The 24006-nt window shown below is 44.9% G+C and overlaps 1 protein-coding gene across 8 annotated transcripts in view; it reads left to right on the top strand.

Annotated features, from left to right (window-relative positions):
- Smarca2 (SWI/SNF related BAF chromatin remodeling complex subunit ATPase 2) overlaps positions 1–24006 on the top strand; it is a 168931-nt gene that overhangs the window by 103569 nt on the left and 41356 nt on the right. For all 8 annotated transcript variants that reach the window (XM_048438755.3, XM_048438749.3, XM_085693741.2 and 5 more), the window contains 3 exons: positions 667–894; positions 5553–5630; positions 10246–10464. In XM_048438755.3, the coding sequence (XP_048294712.3) occupies positions 667–894; positions 5553–5630; positions 10246–10464 (525 nt within the window). The remainder of the gene's footprint in view (positions 1–666; positions 895–5552; positions 5631–10245; positions 10465–24006) is intronic.

The following is a 24006-nucleotide window of genomic DNA, read 5'->3' as shown; positions in this document are numbered from 1 at the left end:
TACTTTATTGTCCTACTAGCAATCGTTTGCATTTCCAGATATACTAGGTTGTGCTTGTAAAATGAAATACTGAGTCTTTGATAAGGCTAGGTCCAGGAATTGGGTAGCTTGTCGGTTACTATCTGTATAATGTATGTAGGTATGTATGTATAATGAAATGTACATGTATATGTATATGTATGTGCAATGCATGAAAATACAGTTCGGTGATGCAGTGTTGTTATTGCACACTTCACATGCCAATGAAGACACTGTGTGTCTTCCTACTTAAAATGTTTTTGTAGGTAATAATCTAAATCTTAATTCTGACATCAGATGTATTGGATTTTGCTTCAATGAAGGGCTAATTTTCATGGCAAGCCTACAGGTAGGTAACCTGTTTTTAGAGCTAGATTTCAAATCCTCAGATGATATTACTTCACTTGGTGTGGTAAATTTAAGCCCAGATTTTCTCAATAGGAAGTGACCTTGAATTTTTCCAAAGATAATAGCTTGTGTGTGTGTGTGTGTGTGTGTGTGTGTGTGTGTGTGTTTACATGTAAACAAAATCTAACCTTTGTAAAGACCGGTTATGTAACCCTCCCACATCTCCCTCTAAGGTAGCCCTGTGTGCTGGGTTAATCCAGGTCCCTGGACCCTCACAGCTTATATTGTTCTCAAAAACAGGATCTGCAGGCCCAAGACCGAGCTCACCGCATCGGTCAACAGAACGAGGTCCGGGTGCTGAGACTCTGCACCGTCAACAGTGTCGAGGAGAAGATTCTTGCAGCTGCGAAATACAAGCTGAATGTTGACCAGAAGGTTATCCAGGCGGGCATGTTTGATCAGAAGTCATCCAGCCACGAGCGGAGAGCTTTCCTGCAGGCCATATTGGAGCATGAAGAGGAGAATGAGGTACAATAGAAAGCCGAGTTTCAGAAATCTAACAGTGACCTTTTGTCTCGAAAGGATTAAAAATAACGTCTTTGTTCCTTAAAGAATTTTCTGGGCTGATGTTAATTAAAATGACTAAATTAGCTGCTATCTTATAACCCAAACACAGAAAACCTCTTAAAGTTATTCATATGAGTGTCTTAAGAACTATTACCAAAGGACTTTCAAAAGCTTAGCCTGTGGATGCTTCCCTCTCCTCTTGAGAGTTGGGTACCGCCAAGTCTATTTTATTGTATCGTGAGTGCTGCCCCCTATAGGAAAACTGTGGGACTGCAGGAATTATGCTTTGTAGAACTCCAGTTAGATAGGCTAGGTCCTACCTCATTTTTTTTTTTTCTTCCTCTGGTACTTCAAAACACCTATCGCTGTTGCTTTTTAATCAGGGATGGGACTACTTTCAACACAATTTTAGGATGGCCCTTCACGGTTTTCTTAGGTCATGAGTTTGGAAACCTTGACCTTAACCTCCACAGAAAAGATCTTTTTAAGACCAGAGCAGGGGGGAGAACAAAGAGTCCTCAAGTCTCTGTTTACAAAACTCGCCAAAGTTGGCAGTGTTTTGATTATATATCTTCTATCGCATCATTTTATTCTTTTAGATGGCCAATTTCAGATATTTTATACTAAATATTCACTCATTTTAGGACTGGGGGTATATAACCACACATGCACTCACACACAGCCTGAAGCGAACTTGAAGTACATCTGTAACATTTAGAATGCAGACTAGCAACATCGATTCTTACCATGGAGCTGCCCGGTGATGAATGCATTTGCTTTTGTGTACCCAGGCTTAGAAGTTAGAGCGTTAAGTTTATTTTACATATTTACACGGAATACTATTTTCATTTCCGTGGGTGCGTTTGGCTTTGTGTTTTTCAAGTCCTCTATAAATTAAAAACTAAATTCTTTTAAAAAATCTTTTATTTATCTTTTTCATTGAAAATAGATTTTATTTCATGCAATCCATTCTTATTATGGCTCCTCGTCCTCCAGCTCCTCCTAGGTCCTCTCCAGCTCCTCACCCAAATCCACGTCAGTTCTTGCTCTTGTACTCTCTTATTTGTGACGGTATCAGCAGGAGATGACTCCTGGGTTAGGGGTGTGGGCCTGTGTCCACTTCCGCTCTGAGAACCGGAATTCCGTCAGGTCCAGACCTGCACAGGCCCTATACCTGCTGCTGTCTTTGCATTCTATGTGAGTGCATAGGTGTGCCGGTCCTGCTGTGCTGAGAAGTCCTTGTTTCCTTGGTGCCCTCCACACCCCTGCCTCTCAGAGTCCTTCTGCCTCCTCTTTCACAGGATTCCCTGAACCTTGAGGGTAGGGAATTGATGGGGACATCCCATTTAGGACCCAGTGGTCCACGATCTCTTGCTCTCTGCACGTCTATGGCAGGAATAATCTTCTCTGATGATGTCTGAGCAACTGATCAAGAAACTGAACTATGAGTGTAGCAGAATGTCAGTAGAGTCATTTTGTTGAAGAACAGTGGTGTTGGGTTTTCTCCTAATGTCCCTGGCCTGTTAGCCTCAGGTTCTTGGCCACCCAAGCACTGTTGGGAATAGGGTCCATCTCATGGAGTGGGCCTTAAATCCAATCAGATTTACTGGCTCGTCCCACAGGCTTTGTGACCCTATAGTACTAGCACCTCTTACGTTCTTGTCACCACTGCTGGGCGAAGGCTTTGCAGCTGGACTGGTGTTTACCTTTCTGCTTTGGCATAGCCTGCAGAGTGCCTTCCAGGACCTTGGCAGACACTAGTCAGTAAAGGGGAGCTCTAGGTAGGCACCTCTGTTTGACTTCTCCATGTTCAGTGAGTTGTGTAGATGTGGTCTTCAGCAGTAGGGCTTTGTCATCAGTCTATGGAGAGCAACCAATAGTCTTGAAAATACTCTGGGTATTTGGAGGCTCCCACGGGGCACCTTTGGCCAACAATTCGATTAGATGTAACCCATTTCCAGAACTGGAGTCTTCATCAGGTGACAGGAGGTGACAGGAGATGTCTACATAGGAACCCCCCCCCCCGCCATTAGTTGATGTTTCAATTCGGATCACCTTCATATACATATATGCTTTAGAATTTCCATAAAACTCCGCAAATGACCTTTAGTTTGAGTTGTCTCTCCCTGTATTCCCTCCCTCACCCCTTTTTCTCTCTCCATACCCATCTGATCCTCCCAGGCCAGTCTCTGCCCCCATCTGTCCGTAACTATTTTATTTCTCCTTCCTAGGAAGATACATTCCCCTAACTAGCCCCATGCTCTATATCTGTGATTGTATGAATCATGGCTGCCCATCAAAGGCTTTAAAGCTCAGATCCACATATAAGTGAATACATGTTTGCGTGTGAAGTAGAGGCTGATGGGTAAAAGAAGCCTGAATCTTTGCAAAGTGAAGAGTGTTTTGCTATTGTGCCTCCTAATTTGCCTGCCTTAAATATATCTGACTAGTTGCCTGCTGGATTTTAGGAAATGATGAGAAATAAAATTGTTCATATGCACTCAAACATCCGCACACATCTAAAACCTTTTTACAAAGCTCAAATCATTCACCATTCCTGGTGTTTTAAAGTCGAAGATTTGCTACAGACTTAGGAGTCAGATTGCCAGGTGCCTTTTGATTTTGTCTGTATGTTTGGCCCTTTTCTGAAACACTGTGGGCTCGTGAGGTGGCTTAGCAGGTAAAGGTGTTTGCCACCAAGCCGGCCAAACCGAGTTTGGGCCTCAGGACCCACAATGTAGAGAGTAACAACTGACCCACACAAGTTGTCTTTTGATACCCACACATATACCATAGCACATGTATTTCTGTAATAAATAAATACTGAATAAATAATATAATAACTACTAAATACATTTCAAATAATAAATTATGTGATAAAATATTTAGCCCACTGTTAAATAGTATATACAGTGAAAAGAGCCGGTACTCAGCCAGGAGTCTCCACTGCATTCTACTTTACTGTTTGAAAGACCTTGTAGAAATGTTACCTGCCCAGGTGAGATGATGGGTGAGGAAGCCTGGAGTTTTCAGTGCCCCCTAAACCACTGGGAGAGGCTGATCTCCCTCAGGCATGCAGACCACCACCGTGTAGGGCCTGCAGGGGGCTCCTTGCTAACTGTTCCTCACTGTTAGCATCCTGCTGGGGCTCCCCGTCCCTCCCCGACTAAGACTGCGTCAGGCAGCTGTTACAAGGCTCTGGTGTCTGTGCTGATGGAAAGCCAACGGGAGCCCTTTGCAGACTGCGGTGAATGGCTTCTGTCCCAACAGTCCAGGGCAGCGCAGGGTGCCACCCTCACAGCTGGCCTGGAGTGTGAGGGTACAAAGAATACAGCAAGAGATCTTGCAAACTTCCCAGACACTTTGTGCCCTGGGGACTCAGGTCTCTGTGAATAGTGCCCTGCCAGTTTCTAGGAGAATCCGTATCTTGCCCGGGGACACATATGGCCTCATTGTGTGGGTGAAAATCACAGGTGACTTTGGGGACAGTGAAGGCAAGTGAAGACCTCTGTTAGCTAGTGCTTTAGCCAGGCACACGGTATTGTAAGGGCTGAGCCCCCTCTCCAGCTAGTCTGCCCCCTCGTCATGTGAAATATAATATTTAGACAGATTGGCTTTCATCAACATAGGGGTGAGTTAAATTGGAAGGGTTTTCAGAAGTAATTATTGTCTTGAATCACATACTTTATTGAGTTGCATTCATTTCTAAGACTGATTAAGCCCTTGCAGTGTGCAAGGTCTCTTGGGAGCTGACATCATCTAGCTTAGGTTGCTGGTATTTTTTAAACTCATGGAAGCAACAACATACTATTGGTTCCTAAGACCTTGAGAACTGTTGGTTTCTGAGAAATTAGCAGATAATGTGCTTTTGTTTAACTGAATATAAAATTTAGGAACTTTCAGGCCTTATGTAATCTTTTGTTGTTGTTGTTTTTGTACTTCATTAGATTGTTTTAATTGGGTGGAGTTTGGGGGTATTTTCTGTATCGATAGTTTTTAATTGCTCTGGACCATAGTTTTAACCACCATCAGTAATAGTGCCTACTGAAAACCACTGATTCGACATCTTAAAGGTTCTCTTTCCAAACCTATGTATGATTTTTTTTTTCTTGTTCTGATACTTAGTGACAAAACTCATTGTTCTGGGTAAATCTCTGAAAATGAACACATTCACGTTGGCAGTGCCATAGGCGGAATTAGTGGGATTAACATTAAGTAATAGTCTCCTGTGGATTCTGAAGTTACGGCTGGCAGTGGCATCCTCCTGTGAAGTAGATGTCACGCCTATGTTCCGATGAGGTCATGGAGGCGGGGAGACATTAAGTAGCTTGCTGTAAAAGTTACAGAAAAGATTCCCCACCCAGGAGAGCTGGTGTTTCTTAGAGAGCAGATTTCCCACCCTAGACAGATTTCCTGCTGCCAAAGAGGGTTTGCAAAGCTCGCAACACATGAATGGCAGGTACTAAACAGAGGGGCCCTTCCCTTCCCTTTCTGTCTGGAGAAACAGGACAGAATTACCCCCCTACACACACACACACACACACACACACACACACACACACACACAATCCAGTCCTGGTCCTTAAAGTATGTTCAATCGTTCTGTTTTTTTAATCCAGGAAGAAGATGAAGTACCAGACGATGAGACCCTGAACCAGATGATTGCTCGCCGGGAAGAAGAGTTTGACCTTTTTATGGTAATGTTGCAGGAATCGTGGGGAACCACTGCCTTCCTCATCCCCTCCCCCTCTTTCTGGTATCCAGGATGCCTGCAGCCTGCATACTGGGTAGAGCCTTGGTACTGAAGCCTATGCATTTCTTTTGATTCACAGTCTGCAAACTGGCTGGATTTAGCCTGCAGGCATATTGTGTTTGGCCCACGCTGCAGTTCTTAAAATTTTGCATTTGTTGCCAACATGAAAAGAATCCTGATTTCTGGCTTCCTTTGGAAAATGAGATGGGGCAGCGTTAGGCCCACAGCTCTGTACTGAAGCAGTTGGCCAGGGGCGAGTCACGGCGTCGCTCCCTGGACAGTCTCTGTGGTCCACAGTTCACTGGGACCCACTTCTAACCGCAGTCCAGCGTCAGACTGGATAGCAGCCTGTTCTCAGAGCATCCAGCTTGTAAGCATGCCCTTGTCAGCTCCTTCCTAGTGGGAGCAGGTGAACAGCAGCAACCCTTAAAACTGTTGCAGAGAATATATACAGGCAAAAACATAGTAAGACACGGCCTTGTTTCAAAGAGCAAACCGTGCTTCGTGTTAAAGAACCTTGGTATTTTAGGATCTATTGTCCGTGGCTTTACACTTGAAGTATGCAGCATCCTCGAAGTTCCCTAAAACTTGACTTTGATTTACACGTGAGGTGTGCCACATGCCACATGCTGCGGTGGTTGGGGAACAAGTTCCATCTTCTGGGGTGAGGGGGTGCTCAGCAGCTGCAGAGTGGTGGGTACCGCCTTCTTTGGGCTTTCACACGCTATCTTAAATGACCAGTACAGTCCTGGGTACGCAGTAGTCACGTACTGGATTATTGAGTGAGTGGTTAGAGCGCAGTTCCAAGCTTTGGCTGGCTGGCAGGGCAGATCCAGATGGTGGAGTGTAAGGTGCCTCCATTACTTTGTCATTTTAATCTTCATGGCGGGCATCTAACCTGATTGTGGAAGGAAGGAGTGTGCCCCACAGCTGCGGTGTAGGGAATCCTGGCGCACCCTGATCAGAGGCACCAGTTGGAAAGCCCTGAGGTCTTGGATAATGCACCCTGCATGAGCAAGACTCACGGAGAGGGAGGGGTGTGATAAAGATTCTATTACTGGTGCTGGGGCTATAAGGTGAAGATGTGAGACCCATTGAGCCAGAAATTACAGGTTTCGAAGAGAAGCTAGGAATCCACACTGTTAGACGCCATCTCAGCATTAAAGCGTGCAACTAAATCCAGGACTTTCACTAATATTATTCTTTAATATTGCAGGCCAAAGAAAACAGTACTAAGCCAAATATGACCCAATGGGTTTGCAATCTCTGCCTTTTTAGCTTAGGAGGGTTTGAGAACAGAGCTAAAGCTGAGTGGATGCTTGTGTTCGTTTTTGTGGGGGTTTTATTTGTTTGTTTGGATGGCTTTTGTCTTAGAGAACACAGATTGTGCCCGCACATAATGATTCACAATAAAAGACCATTAACTCTCAGAAAAATGCAGGCAGACATAGCAATAACTCCTGGCTTAGGAAATGGATTTCTTCCCTACTTAGGTGAAGCCATTTCAGAGAGACAGGGCAGTAGCATGGAGTTCTGCTCTCACCCTCCACGTTTGTAGATTACACTTTTAGATAGGGAGATGAGGGTACCCATCAGAAATAAATGTCCCATCTTTGAGGAACTTGCTGTAAGATGTGGGTGTCTGGGGAGCCCTGAGGTAAGAGGTGTGTATCCCTGGCGGTGACTCGACACTGCTATGACCTAAGATACTCCCAAATTAGATTTGGCTCAGAGATAGCCAGTCCTTAGTGACCCTGAGATCAGGGAGAAATAGCACCCCTCCTTCCTTCTTTGAGGCTGGACTTTAGTAGAAATTGAAAACCTGAGACCGAAATGACAAGAGTTTCCGAGGCCGGGTCTTCCTTTGACTCGGGAATGAGTATGTGTCCCGGGAAGAACAGGCTTCAGACAGTCCGGACTGCCTAAGGGACGAATGTGCTTTTGTAGGTGCCTTAACTTTGTGAGCTCTCAAACCCATTTTTTAAGTGTTAGCATCTGTTTGGGGGAGCAGAGCCATACTGGGTTTTGTTTGGTTTAATTTTCAAAACTTAACTCTTTGGCTGCCTTTGGCCACTTCGCTATTCATTAGCACCTCCACCAGGGGGCAGGAAATAGAACTGGAATCCATGTCAGCCACTCTGACTAAAGAGTTTAGTGAAAAACAAGAATGGAATGTAAGCTGGCTAAGTCTCTGGAGCTCATGTATCTAAAGTCTTTATTTATTATTAAGAATTATTTATTACCGAGAATTATTTCTGTGCATCACGTTCATATAAACTTACTATTTTAATGCATAGATCCTGTAAACAAATCAGCGTCCTTAAAATAATAATCTTTCTTCTAAACAGTGGTATTGCTTTCTCCTTCTAAAACCAAGACATCAAATGACTCACCTTTTACTCTGATAACCTGAGTTTTACCTAAATATCTTATTTGTTAGCAACATGCTTTAGATATGTTTCTTGAGCCAGTATATTAACATTAGGCTTTTAGAGGTCGTATTTGCCACAAAGGCTAAAATTAGTTGTAAATGTTAAGGTTTATAATAAGGCAAATATATCCAGATAGCAATTCAATCAAAAGTTAGTCTTTTTATCCAATACTAACTTAAGAAGTTACAAAGGCATAGAAAAATAGTCTCTAGAGAGAGACACAATCATTAGGGCTTGGAGCTTATCATATTTAATTGAATCTGCCTTTTTTTTAAAAAAAAAAGCACATACATGGCTTATTTTTATTAAAATAAAAAGAAAAAAGACTTACTCTCCAATTGTGGACCTACTATGGTCATGTTACAAGCTCCGGTCTAGGAATCGGGAATTGTCTAGCTAGAACTTGAAGTGGCAACATTTTGTCAGAGGTCATGGGGAGATTTTATTCTTACTAGTTACCTGATAGCTCTTAGGAGGTTGCCTCAAACAACCCCTGTCTAGGTCTTGTCTTAAAGCCTCTTCTTGCCTGTTGCCAAGCTTCTGTGGGTAGATCTGTTTCTGGGCCAGGCATTCTGATGGCTGGATTAAGTCTAGCATCACCAGCTAAGTAAGTACAGCAGGAGAGAGCAGGGCAGCCACATTTACCTACCCCTGGAATGCCACCATGCCCCAAGCTTACCCTGTCCTGCAGACAGAATGATTTCCAGAAATGTTGAGGCATAGTTTAAGGAGCTTTAACTCTTTAATTTTTAAGTCACATTTGGGTTCAGGTAGGAAATATTTCCTTCACATTCTATCAGTTTCAACTTTTAAGGAAAAAAATCGTTTTATTGACTCCTTGTTTCCATAGGGTAGAAACAGAGGAAGAGAGAGCGGGTGGGTAATGAATGATTAATGACTTAGTTCATTGTGGGGATGGTCTGTTTACGTGTAACTAGCGTCCAGAGAGGGGAAGCAGTGCTGCGTTCTTTACACATACCAGATTGCTCTGCTACACTTAAAGCCATGTCTGGGGGGTGGGGGCACATCACTTCCTTCGAGTGAGACAGGATTTCTAAGGAGAAAGCGAGAGGTAGAGGCACAGGCTTCCGAAAGCCTTGAAGGGAAGCCATTCCACATGTATCTTGGCCAGTTGAGAAGAGACCGACTTGGAGGTGGCGGCTGTTCTAAGGTCTTCCTAAGAGCTGAACGTTTTAAACAGTAAAGAACTGAGGAGTATGTTCCTTTCCTACACTCTCCCCCCACACACATACACACAACTGTGTACTGAGAAATTGATGCACTGGTGACAGCTGACCAGTGTGTTCATCTATGACTCCTCAACATGTAAAGGTGGGTGGTACCTGGGTCACTCATACCCTTCCCCTAAATGTTTCTCCCTGTCCAATTAAGATTGCAAACCCTCCAGCTCAAGGTCAATATCCGTAGTGTTTTTTTGTATATGATCATCTGATCAAAGAGTTCACTTGCTTGGGGGAAGGAATAGATTATACAGGTGGGGCTCACACTTAAATTTTATTCCCCATTTATTATTATTTCCCAGCATATGTGGAGGTCAGAGAACAGCTTGCAGGAATTGATCCGTTCCTTCCACCAGGCAGGTCTCAGGGACCGAATTCGGGTCGTCAGGCTTGGGAGCAAGTACCTTTACTCACGGACGCATCTTTTTCTGTTTGTCTGTTTTTGTTTTTTGTTTTTTGTTTTGTTTTTTTTTTTATTCAAGACAGGGTTTCTCTGTAGCTTTGGAGCCCGCTCTGGAACTCACTTGGTAGATCAGGCTGTCCTCAAAACTCAGAGGAGATCCAGCCTCTGCTGGGATTAAAGTTGTGCACCACCACGACCCATCCTCACTGAGGCACCTTACAGGCCCTAGGGTTCACAGTTTTAAATTCAAAAGGAGTCCTTATTAAAGAGGGTATTTTCTTCGATGCAAAAATAAATTCAAATGATGGATATCGAGAAAGAGATTTTACATGTTGAAATCATTTATGTAGACACTGCTCTAAGTTTGAACTAGAGTGGGCCAGCTATGATAGAAGGGACAGAGAGGGACACGTCTGCAGTGGAAGACAACCTCTGACCCACAGAGTCCTCTCCCCCTGGTGACACTGTTATCCCTGTCCCCAGCGCATGGACATGGACCGGCGGAGGGAAGATGCCAGAAATCCAAAGCGCAAGCCTCGCCTGATGGAGGAAGATGAGCTGCCCTCCTGGATTATTAAGGATGATGCCGAAGTGGAGAGGCTCACCTGTGAAGAGGAGGAGGAGAAGATATTTGGTCGGGGTTCTCGCCAGCGTCGGGATGTGGACTACAGCGACGCCCTCACCGAGAAGCAGTGGCTCCGGGTAGGTGTGGCTTTTTAAACTCACTCCACGCCTGGAGTGTTTTCTGTGACTTGGCTGGAATTCTTTGCTGTGGCAGAGTTGCTGGTGTCAGGGCCCAGTGGCCTGTACCCTGAAGGTCGTCTTAGTGGTGCCGTGATCGCTCTGGGTTTCCAGGCAGTGCTTAGGGGAAGAATAGAGTGGCGCATTCTTTTTTGCTAGAGGCGAATTGGCCGCAAGAAGTCGGGATTATTACAGTTGTGAGACACATTAATGTTTTACGGTCAATTGTCTGGCCATGCCTCACTTTCTCAGAATGGACAAGGGGGCCTTAGAGATGTTTTTAATTGTTCCCCCTTACTTCATGGTCTTTAGTCGTGAATTTAATTCTGCATGGCTTGTACAGAGAGTTCAGGGCGACATTGTTTTCTGGCTGTGTGATTTCATGGTTATAGCACATTTAAATATGGAAGGTCCTTTGTACTGTTTGGTTTTGATGAAGAAATTGAAGACCAGAGAGTGTGGGTTGCACTTTGGATGGAGATACAAACTCAGTGGTTACCTCGTGTGTTTGCATGTGCAATCTCGGTCTGGCGTGATTTATCTGTTTTGTACACCTATGATACCTGGACTAGAGTCGATGATGGTGGGGGAAACATGTTATTCTAAAGTTTGTGGGATTTTTTTTTCTCTTCAGAAAGTGATAATTTCTCATTTTGACTGGGGACTGAAATCTCACAGTGTTCCTTTGGTACCCCAGAAATATCAGCATGCTCATAGCAGCCCTGCGAGGAAATGTCATGGCCAGTGGGGTTCTTTCATTCAAAGGTTTAGCTATTGTTTATATTCTTTTAAGCAGACGTAGTACCTAACAGGCAGAACAGCCTGGGACATGCTTTCCAGACAGGGCCAGCAGCAAGCGCTGGAAATAGTATGTGCATTTGGGTAAAGACCAAACTGAGCAGAAGCCAGTGTTAGGCGCCATCCATTTCTCAAAGGGAACATAATTCCCTGGCTGTGACAGCCAAGGATTCCAAGGCCTGGGTCATGAGAGGGTAGGTGGGTAGCGAGGAACTGGGAAGGGTTCTGAGACCGGATATCTGAGGCAGGTGTGCTCTTGGCACCATGTGAGGGATGATTCTCTCAGCGTGTTGTGTAATGGCAGGGACGTGACCTGAATTTCGAAAAGATGGTGTCTCTGGGATTCTGTGGCGTGAATCTAAGAAGGCAGCACTCATATTTATGACTGAACAATTGCGCGTAAATAAATATAACTTGTGTGTGGGCCTAGTCAACGATGAGGGTAGCCTCGGAATACAGCTCTCCGAATTCCCTTTGGCTGTTAAGGTTGAAGTTGTATAATTAAGACCCATCCTATAATGTAAAGTTTTGTTTAATATTCATTTCTGACCTCGAGAAAACTAGATTTCCTTTCTCTTTATTTAACTTGGAGTGTTACTACAGGAGATGAAAGAATCCTAATGTAGGCCCACATTGTAAAATCGATTTTTTGATAGGAATAATCTCCAGATGCGATAGGCAAAAAAAAAAACCCTCCGTTTATTGGTCGAGATTATAGCCAAATTTGTTTTATGATCATAGCGAGTTATGTTTAAGAAGAATGACAGCATGAATCTTGGGACGCCTTCGTGTCGGGATAGGGTCTTGCCCTTTGCCCTGTCCCTCAGTGTACCCCACGTGTAGAGCGACCCTTTGCCCTGTCCCTCAGTGTATCCCACGTGTAGAGCAACTTAGTGAGGAATTGTGGAAGTGAGCCATGGTCTTAGAAGGTGAGCGTTACTGGCTTCCCAGTGGTGCTTGGAGAGCATTCGGGGTGTGTGCAGCAGATTCCTGCTTTTTCCGTCACAGGCGCATTTCAAAACTCGTCTGATGCAAAGATCTAATTCCTCAGTGGAAGCTGATATTTATGATGCTTATCCCAAGGTGCCTGGCATTGTGTCAAGTCATCCAAGAGGGCTGAAACTGTTCTCAGTACCACTTTAGTGGAATGTATCTTATTGGCAGTCCTTTTGAAAACTGGGTTTTATATTCTGTGTGGTCTACTTGCTACTAATCAAAGACCCCTGACCCCTTGACCTAAAATCTTGGGGGCGGGGGGAATGCATACTTACTGTCCTTTGATGTTGTTACTGGCCTGGGAGCAATCCTGTTTAATAAAAGGCTAGTAAGTATTTGCTGTTATCAAATGAAGTTGAAGGGATTCTTAGGGGCTTGGGGTGTAAAGGTGTTCTGTGTTGCTGGCGATTGGGAGGGAGACTGGCAAGTACTACGAAGGAAGATACGCTCTAACAAGACTGAAGTCATTTTTTTTCCTGGCAACATTGTATAAAGCCTTGCTGGGCTAAAGCCTGGAAGATGTATAGAATCCCAGAGTTGGAAGGTGGCTGAGTGGAGCTGCAGCCATTCCATGCTCAGCCCACACTCTAGTCCCCATGCCAAAACACTGGCTGTCCCCCAAAGGCAGCAAGCACACTGTCTTGTTGTCTTCAGTGTTCCTCAAGTTCAAGGTCAGCCTTGATAATTGGTTCTTCCTCCCTTTGGACAAAGTTCTCTTTTCCTATAGTTCCTCCCTGGCCTTGACTCTGTGCCCTGGGAAGAACAGAACAATGTGTTTTCTGTCTTCATTTCACAGCCCCATGGGTGAAATGTTGCAGGGCTCAGGCTTGGTCTGCCATGAACATCCCAGCCCTCCTCTTTTGAACTTTCCTCATCCTTCAAGGTTCAATTCATGGGTTGTTCCAGAAGATAAACACCAATTGCACATCCCAGAGTGCTGTCATATTCCTTTGGTGGTCCTCCACCACAGCTCCATCCCAGTTTCCCCGCATCCTCGGTCACCTAGCAGCCTCGGCCATTGTCTGATTTCCTAGCTGGTTGGTAAGCTGAGACTAGAGCTGTACCATGTTAGAATTTAGGACTTCCATGTGCAACGAAATAAGTACCGCTGTTGCCACAGTGAAGCAGCAGACTATACAGTAGAGTGTAGATACAAGTTCTAGCCCTTTAGGGCTTCCATGTGCAACAAATTAAGTACCACTGTTTCCACAGTGAAGCAGACTATACAGTAGAATGTAGATACAAGTTCTAGCCCCAAAATGTAAGCCAGGGTCATTTCTCAAACGGTCCCTAGGTAAGAGCCCTTGTTCTCCATGGCAATCTTCAGGTAGCCAGGCTGGTGGAGTCCCTGCCAGCTGAGGTCCACTCGGAAGGGGAAACGGCATGGTGCAGGGGTGTGGGGATGCAGGGGTATGGGGACCCATGGTTGTCCTCACCTGCTCCACACACCTCCACTTACATCCCTCTGTGAGGGCCTCCTTCATGTGCCCCCCCCCAGATGCCTAGAGGACGAAGAGACATTTGCAGCTGTGAGCCTCAGTGAGCAGGCAAAGTTTTGACGAACACCTTGTCAGTCAGCTCAGTGTCCTCGGGATAAACGTAAATGATACTGCTGCTTTCCCGACAAAGACGGTTTCCTCACAAACAGGTTTTAGTCTATAATTGGAATGTGCCAAAAATTCCAACAGAATCCTGGAGAGAGTCGGTTTAGTTGGAGGATCAGAAACAAACACATTTCTTCTTAATTCATAATGTTGTAAATGGGGAGAATCACAATTTCAAATACAGCTTTTTTTTTTTAAATAAAGTATTTTAAGTTGAAATAAAATCGGTTTCCATTGAAGCTTAAATGTTTTCAGTGGTAGGCAGTGTCCCAGTCGTGGGCTATCTTTGGTAATGGTCTGTATAATAGTCCCTTACCCAGCGGGCTAACCTTGGGGCATCCATCATATCGTCCTTCCCAAGATGGTGTCTGTTGTTTAACAGACCTTGGTGCCATGCATCTTGATTCTTCCCAGCAATAAGTCTCTGTGAGAGCTGGTACAAGGCTGATGGGACACTGCTGTCCCTGGGAGTCTTGATGTACATCTAGTCCCTTTCGGTGCTGTCGGAGACTTTAATGACCAGTACTCTTGATATCTGGTGTCCTGGCCCACCAACTCCAGGCAACGCTGTTCTGTGTTCTAATATTTCATTAAGTCTTTGGTTTCTTTAGTCTCAAAGACTCTTAGCTCTTTTGTATCTTGGCTGCTTCTTGAACAGCATGTTGGAATAAATATGCGCGACACATCGAAACGGGCCCCTTCCTTAACTGTTGCCAAGTTACCTCCATGAGATTGGTTCTTCCTCCTCCCCACCCCCCCCCCCCGCCATGCCTTTTCCTGTAAGCTCCTTACTAGAGTGGCTTGCAGAACTCAGGGAAATACCCCTGCAGCTCTAGTTTAATGATGATGTGTGTGAATCAAAGGGAGAGAGGCAGGTTCCCCTCACCTTTACACGTATATTCAAGGTACCTCGGTCTCCCACTACATCAGTGAGTACTTCAAACAGGAAGTCCACTAACCTTCAGTGAGCAGGGTGTATGTATTAATCAGGGTTCCCTAGAGTCACAGAACCTATGGCTTGAATCTCTCTGTCTCTCTCTCCGTGTGTGTGTGTGTGTGTGTGTGTGAATTTAGTCCAATAATGGCTAGTAGTGAATGGAAAGTTCAAGAATCGAGTAGCTGTTCAGCCACACGTGGCTGGGTGACTCAGCTGGTCTTCAGTGTATGCTGGAATGCTGAAGAAGTAGGCTCCAGTGCCAGGGAAGGAATGGGTTTGCTAACAAGGCCAGGGCAAGCAGGGAAAGAAAACACCCTTCTTCCACCGTCACAAGGCATGACCCAGATCAAAGGTGCACCTTCCAGCCTCAAGGTCTGAATTAAAGGCACGTGTCATCTCACCTTAAGGTTGGATCAAAGGGCGTGTTGTCTTCCTGCCTCAAAGATTGGGATCACAAGTATGCTCTCAATTTCTGGATTATAGTTCATTCCAGATATAGTTAAGTTGACAACCAAGAATAGCCATCACAGTGTCTATTAGGGCTTCAGTAAATGGACATGATTAATGAAACCATTGCCCAGTTGATTGACCTCAGTCTGTGAGCTCTTTGCCTCTCTGGAGATGAGGCTGAATGTTATGTTTGTGTGTGATATGTCCCTCCAAAAGCCTGTGTATTGAAGACTTGTTCCCCAGCTGGTGGATCCATCCTTTGAGAGGCCATTGTATCATGAGGTCTTTTATTTCACCGGTGTATTAGTCCATTGATGGATTCATATAATGGCATTATTGGGAGCTGGGGGTACCTAAGGTCTGATCAGAGGAAGATAGTTGGTAAGATATGCCCTGTCCTCAGCGTCTTTCTGTCTCACCCTCTGCTTCCTGGTTGACATGAGACCAGCAACTGTGCTGCACCATACCCTTCCACCAGATTGCCGGCCCAGAAACAACAGCCAAATGACCGTGATCTGAAATCTTTGACACTGCAAGTCAGAATACGCCTTTCGTCCTTTTTTATTTCTGGTATTTGTCCCAGCATGGAAAAGCCAGCTAACAAATAGGCTAAGGGTCCAAAAACTCTAGTCACATTGTTGATCTTCTGTGGCCAACCCTTAACACCAAAGCTCACCAGAAGGCACCACATTAGCACAGTAAAGATGTTCCTGTCACTTGGAAATCTCCATCCTAGGAACCTAGGGGTAAAAATGAGCAAGAACATTGTTCAGCAGGTAGTGCTGCCTTCAGGCCTGACTTCTGCCCCTCTGCCTTTTTTCCCTCCATGGAAGAAGGCTCTCTGCCTTGCCTTCCTCTCATACAGAAACTTCCTGGCAAGAGTTCTCCATCCTGGGTCTCTAGTGCCTTTCTGAGTGGTCCCCATGTACCTACCCATCTCTGGGTTGGGGTGGGCCTTCAGAAATGAAGAAATTCTGTGGCAGGACACAAAGGGCTTGCTTCCGGATGAGCATAAACTAACCAAGAGGCAAAGAAGTGGGGAGGGGCTTAGCACTGCACCAGTGAAATACTGGGGTTAATTTTCAAAGGAATACCTTCTGAACAAAGAAAGCAGTGGCTTTGATTAGGGAAATCTGTCGATATGGGTAGACATCACCATGTGTAGAGACACAAATACGTCTGAGCATGCTAGGTTTGAGGTCATTTACATGTGCAGATAAATGAACGGTGTTGAGCATATTCTAGAGCATGTTCAATTCAGGGTCATCAAAATCACCACATATTTAAAAGGAAAGAGAAGGCATACAGATAGAGAATTTAGTGTTACTCTGAGCACAGTTTCCCCAGGTCACCTAAATTAAATGACTTGATGATTTGGGCTGTCTCCTTCTCAGATTCTCAAAGAACCCATAGGAGTAACTTTTTGTTGTTGATGATGTCACAAAACATCTGACAGAAGCAGCTTAGGGAGGAGAGGGTTTTTGTTATTGTTGTTTTAAGGCTCAGCCTTCAGGAGGTATGATCCATCCATCATGGGGGGGAGGAAATGACGGCTGGGTTGAGCTGGACTGTAACAGCTGGGGCTTGCAGATGGTCACATCCCGTGGCAATTCAGATGCAGAGAGCTCAAGCAGGGCAGAGATGGGATATCCTTGAAACTTGAGGCTCTGGTGGCCTCCATCAGCCAACTAGGCTCTGTGTCTCAAAGGTTCTGAATTCCCCATCAACTGTGGACCAAGGGTTCAGACACATGTCCCCATATAGCGGACATTCACCTTCAGACAGTATCACCTTTAGCTGAAGTAAAGACGCAGACTGCTTTGAAGGCATGTCTTTTAAAGGCCAGCAGCTCACACTAGCTATTTCTCAGCCCTTGGTAAGGCCTGCCTCACCCAATGGCCAACAGCCTCTCCCTCCTGGAGAAGCTTTGTCTGCTGATGGGCTCCTACTGCTGGTTTACAAAGCAAAGGCATTGTTTGTCTCTGAGCACTGACCTTATTCTCATTGCTTATTTAAGACAATGGCTCTCCTTCTTGCACAAGGGATGGTTCTCAAATTTGTGCAAAGGCATATTAATGTGACTTAAAATATGGTCTAGCCAGGTGGTGGTAGCACATACCTGTAGGATATCCAGCACTAGGATAGCAGAGGCAGGAGGATCTCTGTGACTTCGAGACCAGCCTGGTCTATAGAGCGATTTCCAGGACAGGCCCCAAAGCTATAGAGAAACCCTGTCTCATGCCTCCCACCCAAAGACATTATTCTAACAGTATTTGGAAGCTTCTTCGGGGTATACCCAAGGTGTTAACAGTGCCTCATTAGACAGTAAACTTGCACGTGCCAGTTTTGCTCGTGATATAATTGGTGTCTTGCTAATTTCTTGGAAAAGTTTTTTTTAAAAAAATGTATCTTGTGTGTGAGAGCAGGCATTCTGTTTGCTGTATTGGCAGAGACTGGTTGGTAATGAGGCATCGGATAGGCCAGGGCTTTTTATTTGACTTCAACCCTGTGTGCTCTACCTGAGATGTTTCTAGTGTTGTAGCGCAGGTGTTGCTCTTGAGGACCGGGACTTTGTCAAGTTGGGGTTACTGCAAAGCTAAAGGATGAGCTAACGGTAATTTCTGGAAGGCTTTGCTCTGCTCTTCCTGTCCCTTTGGTCTTCCTGCCAACTTCAAAATGCTTCCCTTCCTTAAAATGCTTCGTGATAACCTGGAATTTGTTTAATTGCTGAGCTGAGTGATTTTTGCCCCGCAGCACTTGGAGATAATTGGGATGCGATGTAGATTATGTGCTCTGTGTAGTATGTAATTACAGCTGGGTGGGGACAACAAAATTTGGAGAGCATACCTTTGTCACACAGTGGATCTGAGGCCTTGAAAAGTCCCACTTTCGCCCGACCCCGAAATGCTCCCTTTCCGTAGTCCCTTTCAGTGCTCTCGCCCTCTGCTCTCCCACCCAGCCTGACACAAGGGAATCCCCCAGGTTATCTAGAAGGATGATCCCAGCTAAGACTCCTAGCAATAGCAGACACACAGCCTGAACTGACCATCTCCTGTGGCCAGATTGGTGCCTAGCCCAACTGTCATCAGAGAGGCTTCATCCAGCAACTGATGGAAACAGATGCAGCCAAACATTAGACTGAGTTCAGGGAATCCTGCAGAAGAGGAGGAGAAAGGATTGTAGGAACCAGAGGGATGAAAGATACCAAAAGAAAACTCACAGAACCTGGGCTCACCGTGACTCACAGGGACTGGAACAGACAACCAGGGAGCCTACGTGGGACTGAGCTAGGCACTCTGCATACATGTGACAGCTGTTTAGCTTGGCCCTCTTGTGGGACTCCTAACTGTGGGAACAGGGGCTGTCTCCGACTCTTTTACTAACTTTTGGGCCCTACTCCTCACACTGGATCACCTTACCCAGCCTTAATACATGGGGAGGTGCTTAGTCTGACTGCAAGGTGATTTGCCATGTTTTGTTGATACTCACAGGAGACCTGCCCTTTCCTAAACAAAACAAAACAAAAACCAAGGAGTGGATTAGGAGGTGGGAGCAGAAAGGGGTGGGGGAGGAACCGGGAGGAGGGGAGGAAAGAGAAACTGGCTGGGGTGTATAATTAATTAATTAATTAATAATTTTAGGAAGTCCCATTTAACTGGTTGGAGATTTAACTCAGTGGTAGAGCGTTTGTCCAGCAAGTGCAAAATTTGATCCTCGGCTCTGGGGGTTTGGGGAAGGAGGCAAAATCCTTTGTGAAATCCATCGAGAATCAATAAAAAGTTAAATGGAGGGAGGGGGAGAAAAGGAAAGTTCCACTCTACCATTATGCCCTTCCTGAGGGTGTCACCTGTTTGCTGTGGGGTCTTTACACACCATGGGGATGAAGTTGTCTGCGCAGATTCCCGGCACTGAAGGGAAATGCCCTTCGTTTTGTAAGAATGCCCTGAGTATTTAGGCCCTGATAAGTACTTTGTATGTGATGGTGATGAGGCCTTTCAGTAACACGGGAATCGTCGGAAGCCATACCGTGTCAAAAGGAGCTTCTGGGAGCAAAGGAGGCTCACCCACATCCTTCCTTTCTCTTGATAACTCTGCTCCCAGATGAGAGTATGAATTTCTCAGGATTTTTGTCCCCAGATGGAGCTCCCCATGATCACATCTGTTGCCCATGAAGAGGACCTTGAGGAGTTTCTTTTTTCAGAACTTGATATAAATGAAAGAAAATGAAGGACTCTTGAGGGTGATAACAGTGGGGCCTAATCAGGAAATCAGATGTAAGCCTCTCCATGGACCCTGCTTTGGCATTTTAAAAGCCATGGGATGCCAGCACACATATACAGACTGGAGAGATCCCTGGATTTTGCCGCTCAGCACAGGCTGCCGAGGTGCCAAACTCTAGATGGGAGAAGGCTGACGGGTTTCTGAAGATTCCAATCATAAAGTACCAGAAAAAAATGCGTATACAAAGCAGGGTGGGTGGTGGTGCATGCCTTTAATCCCAGTACTCAGAGGCAAGCAAATCTCTATGAGTTCAAGGCAAGCCTGGTCTACAGAGCAGGTTCCAGGACAGCCAGGGCTACAGAGGGAAACCTCGTCTTGAAAAACTTAAAAATAAAGAAATAAATAAAACCCACAAGAAATGGCTAAGTGGTTGGGAATTTCAAATCACGTATTTGGGATTCTGCTCAAATACATCAGAAGTAATAAAATTTCACAGGTATGAAGAGGTAGGCTGTGGGCTCTTCTTTCTGGAAGTATTTGAAACAAGATGCCATCTCTGTTTGGGCTGGATGAAGTATGAGCCGTCCCGGATCAGAGACAGCCTGGAATCTCTCAGCTATATTTTGGCTGAGAACATCTGTGATTCTGGGAAATGCAGTTTTTCTCTAAAAATATTTTATCTTATGCCAGTAAGATTTCTTGGCTACTTTATCTAAAGCGTAACATATATAACACTTTTTATAATTCTCCTGCTTTTGTTTGTTACTTTAAGTAATCTCTTTTGTTTTGTTTTTGAGATACAGGACTTAAAAGAATTGACCTTTTACTTTTTTAATGGCATTTAAGTTTTAAAACGAGGTCATCCAATTTACTGGGGCAGAAGTTTCTAGCAAGCTGCATTTCCGTTTTTATACACAAGGGAGAGCTAAGGCCCTAGAAAATAGACTTAGGCTTCCGCACATTCCAGGTTCTGCTTTAGGATGGAAGTCCTGAACTAATTAATGGCTCTGAGAGTCACGAATTGTTTGGGGGAAATATTTGACAGTAGTAAAGGAATTTTAATAACGCCCAACTGCTTTTATTTTATATCCACTGGCCAGATTGCTCTAACCAGCCATTCGACCCCAGTATGTTCCCTTCTGTTAGAATTCTGCAGGGTGAATTCAGCAGAAGGAACAGTCCTCAGAGGGCTGACTAAAATACACAGTAAAGCTCGAGAGGCGGGAGAAGCTGTGGGAATGACTGATTTTTTTTTTTTTGAACCTTAATGTCTAGAATTTCTGATCTTGAATTTTATTGCTAGAAATCAGGATTTAGCTCCCAAGTCAAACTCAGTCTTCAAAAATAACAGTGGAAAATTGCCCCTGGTCCTACAGGTACAAAGGAGACCCAGTAAGTTCATATCCTCTTGAGATGAAGAAAAAATTCCATTTACTCCTGTAGCGAAAGAAGAAAATTGGAAACATGTCTATTTTTTCAAACCAATATTTAGTATTTAATCCTGTGGGGTATGTATGTATGTATGTATCTATCTATCTATCTATTCTATTCTATTCTATTTAAAATCAATAAGGTAAGATGACTGAAGTCTCCTTAGAGATGGACAGATGCCTGAGTTTGAAGGCAGCCTTGTCTATATATCAGGTTCCAACCCACTTAAGGCAGCATAGTAAGACTGTCTCAAATAAAACAAAACAGAAAACAAACAAGCAAAACACCACACAACCCAAACAAAGCAATAAATAGACTTCATCCTTGATAAGGGTTGGGGCCAGCGCGCTTTAGGGAGAGTACATCAGGACAGGGTGACTCCGTTTTCGCTGTGTCTGAGTATCTGGACGGGATGAGAGCAACTGCCTGCTACAGCCACTTCCCCTGGGGACCTCAGAACATAAAACTGTGAGTTCTGCAGGGGGTTCAATACCACTATTGTTGTGGGAGGCCACTTGTGTATTCCCAACTGCCCAGACTCCCGAAATAACCACTCAGAAACTGTATGAATTAAATCACTGCTTGGCCAATCACTATAGCATATTGCTAGCTAGCTCTCACATCTAGAATTAACCCTTTTCCATTATTTTATATTTTACCACGAGGCTCGTAGCCTACCGGCAAAGTTCAGCTAGCAGCTCGTGTCTTTCTCCTCTGGTGGCTCCATGGCGATTCACTGACTCTGCCTTCTTTCTCCCAGCATTCAGTTTAGTGTTGTCCTGTCGCTCCCTTCTGTCCCCCTCCCCACCCATCTAGCTCTATTCTGCTAAGCCATTGGCCAAAACAGCTTCTTTATTCATTAACCAATAAAAGCAACACATATACAGAAGGACTTCCCACACCACCTTATGACCCCTGTGTCTTTTGAACCTCTAGGAGCTTTCTTTGTCCTTTCTTATAACATGGTTCGTGAGGAGGTATTCTGTGTTTGAATGTGTGTTACACAGAACCAGAATCCTAAAATAGGAGAATTAGCTTGTAAGAAAAATATTTGAACGTTTTGGATAAAACCCTAATGGGTAATAGAAGAAAACAATTCCATTGTGTGTCCTGAAGACAAGGTTTAGATCAACAAGAGAAAGACTAGAGTAAGGGACTCCTCCTTACTGATGGGATGAAAGGGAATGGCAATGGCGTGGCTGTGAAGGGGTGATGGCATTTGGTTTCTCCAACTCAAGCCAGCCAACCTTCATTCAGCCAACAGTTAGCTGGGTCTATCTACCCCAACTGTTTGTCAACCCAGCCAATGCTCTTTACTTCCATTTTCTCCGTAGCCCATGCTTACAGAAAGACATGGGGGCTAGCAGCCATAGCATGTGGGCCCTGGCCTGCCGCTAGCTGCTTTAAGCGGTCTTTGACAGGCCTTTCCCCAGTGTGAGAATGGCAAGAAAAAATTGGTTTCCTGCTGGCAGAAGAAGGCCAAGGAGCCAGAGAGAGAGAGAGAAAGAGAGAGAGAGATGCAGGAGCAATACTGAGAAAGCAACTGTGTAGAGGCTGAGACTTCTGTGAGTGCTGGCTGTCTGCTCGGACACAGGAAAGCCGGTGATGTGGCTTAGTTCAAGACTGACACCCCAGGCACCAGGGTAAGAACATTGCTGGTGTAAGTCCTGGACTCTGGAGCCTGAAAATCGGGAATCCGGTACCCAGTATCCTGGGGCAGAAGACGAATTGCTTGGCTGAAAAACAGAATCTTCATCTATTTTCTCTTGCCTCTTTTTCTCCCCTGGCCCTCAGTAGATTGGATAGAGAGAGTCACATTGGTGGTTATAGTAATTGAAAAGCTTATTTCTTGGGCTTGAAAGATGGCTCAGGGTTAAGAGCACTGGCTGCTCTTCCAGAGGTCCTGAGTTCAATTCCCAACAACCACATGGTGGCTCACCATCTTTAATTCTCATTCCGTCTTCTGATATGCAGGCAGAACACTGTATACATAATAAATAAATCTTTAAAAAAAACTTATTTCTTATTTCAGAAACACCTTCACAAACACGTTCCTGAATAGTTATTGACAGCCACGTGACCATCCATCCCTCTGTGCTGTCAAGTTGACATACCATCACATTAGTGTGACCCCCCTCCCTGCTCTGCGGTCTGCCCCATCCCTGCCTGGTACTTTGTTATTGCAACTCCAACTAAGGTGTCGGCCATCTGCAGCTTCCATGTGCGGAGCCTTTCCGTTCGTTGTCTAAAGAAAACCTCCGAAGTCACAGGAAGCTCGGGTTGCTTTGCTGTTTATTGCAATTTTAAAAATAATGATCCACTCCAGCTTTGTCATTCATGAGCACATGAACAGGAACTGTATAAAAGCAGACGCAAGTCAGTGGTCATGTGCTGGAGATAGATTCCATTGAGCCCTAGATGTGCTTGGTCACTCTATACAGTTACAGCCGACCACATTTATTAATGCAATTAAGAGCAAATTTATTAACGCAGTTGAGAGGTGCTCTTAGCGATGATATTTCAAGTTAGCCACCTGCCAGGGCTGGTGCAGAATGGATCTTACAGCAAGTGAGAGTTTTTGAAAAAATGAAAGCTATGCCCTGGCAATGCTACAGCATGCATGGGCAGCCCGTATATGGCCATTCTGTCGGACTTGTCCATATTGGGTTTCATGGTCTAAGTTGATGGGTAGCAGAGGCGGAAAGATGGATTTGTGACAGTTCAGGGAACGAGCAGGCTTTAAACAACATGTATTCTGCATAGTGCTACCACAGCAGCGTCATCCCTGCCTTCGGACTGGTAGAGGAGAAAAGGGCTGCTGGCTCTTAGGTCTGGGTTTGTCTTCCTGCCGGGGTTGGAAGACTCCAGACTTTCCAACAGCAACAGCTGGGTGTGTGTTACCGTCAGCTCTGTTCGACCTGCAGAGAAGGAGAAATACAGCCCACACATTCACTGACAAAACAAACAGGAGCTTGGGTGCAAAGTAATGAAGACGGGAGTGTGTGATGTGTTCAAGTTCCTGTCATGTTAGAGGGTTGTCCAAAGGATCCAGAAGGAACCTTTTAG

Source organism: Myodes glareolus, chromosome 7, assembly GCF_982192425.1.
Source record: "Myodes glareolus chromosome 7, mMyoGla1.1, whole genome shotgun sequence".
Lineage (NCBI taxonomy): Eukaryota > Metazoa > Chordata > Mammalia > Rodentia > Cricetidae > Myodes > Myodes glareolus.
The sequence above is the reverse complement of the archived record's forward strand: the minus strand, read 5'-3'. Positions and strand labels throughout refer to the sequence as shown.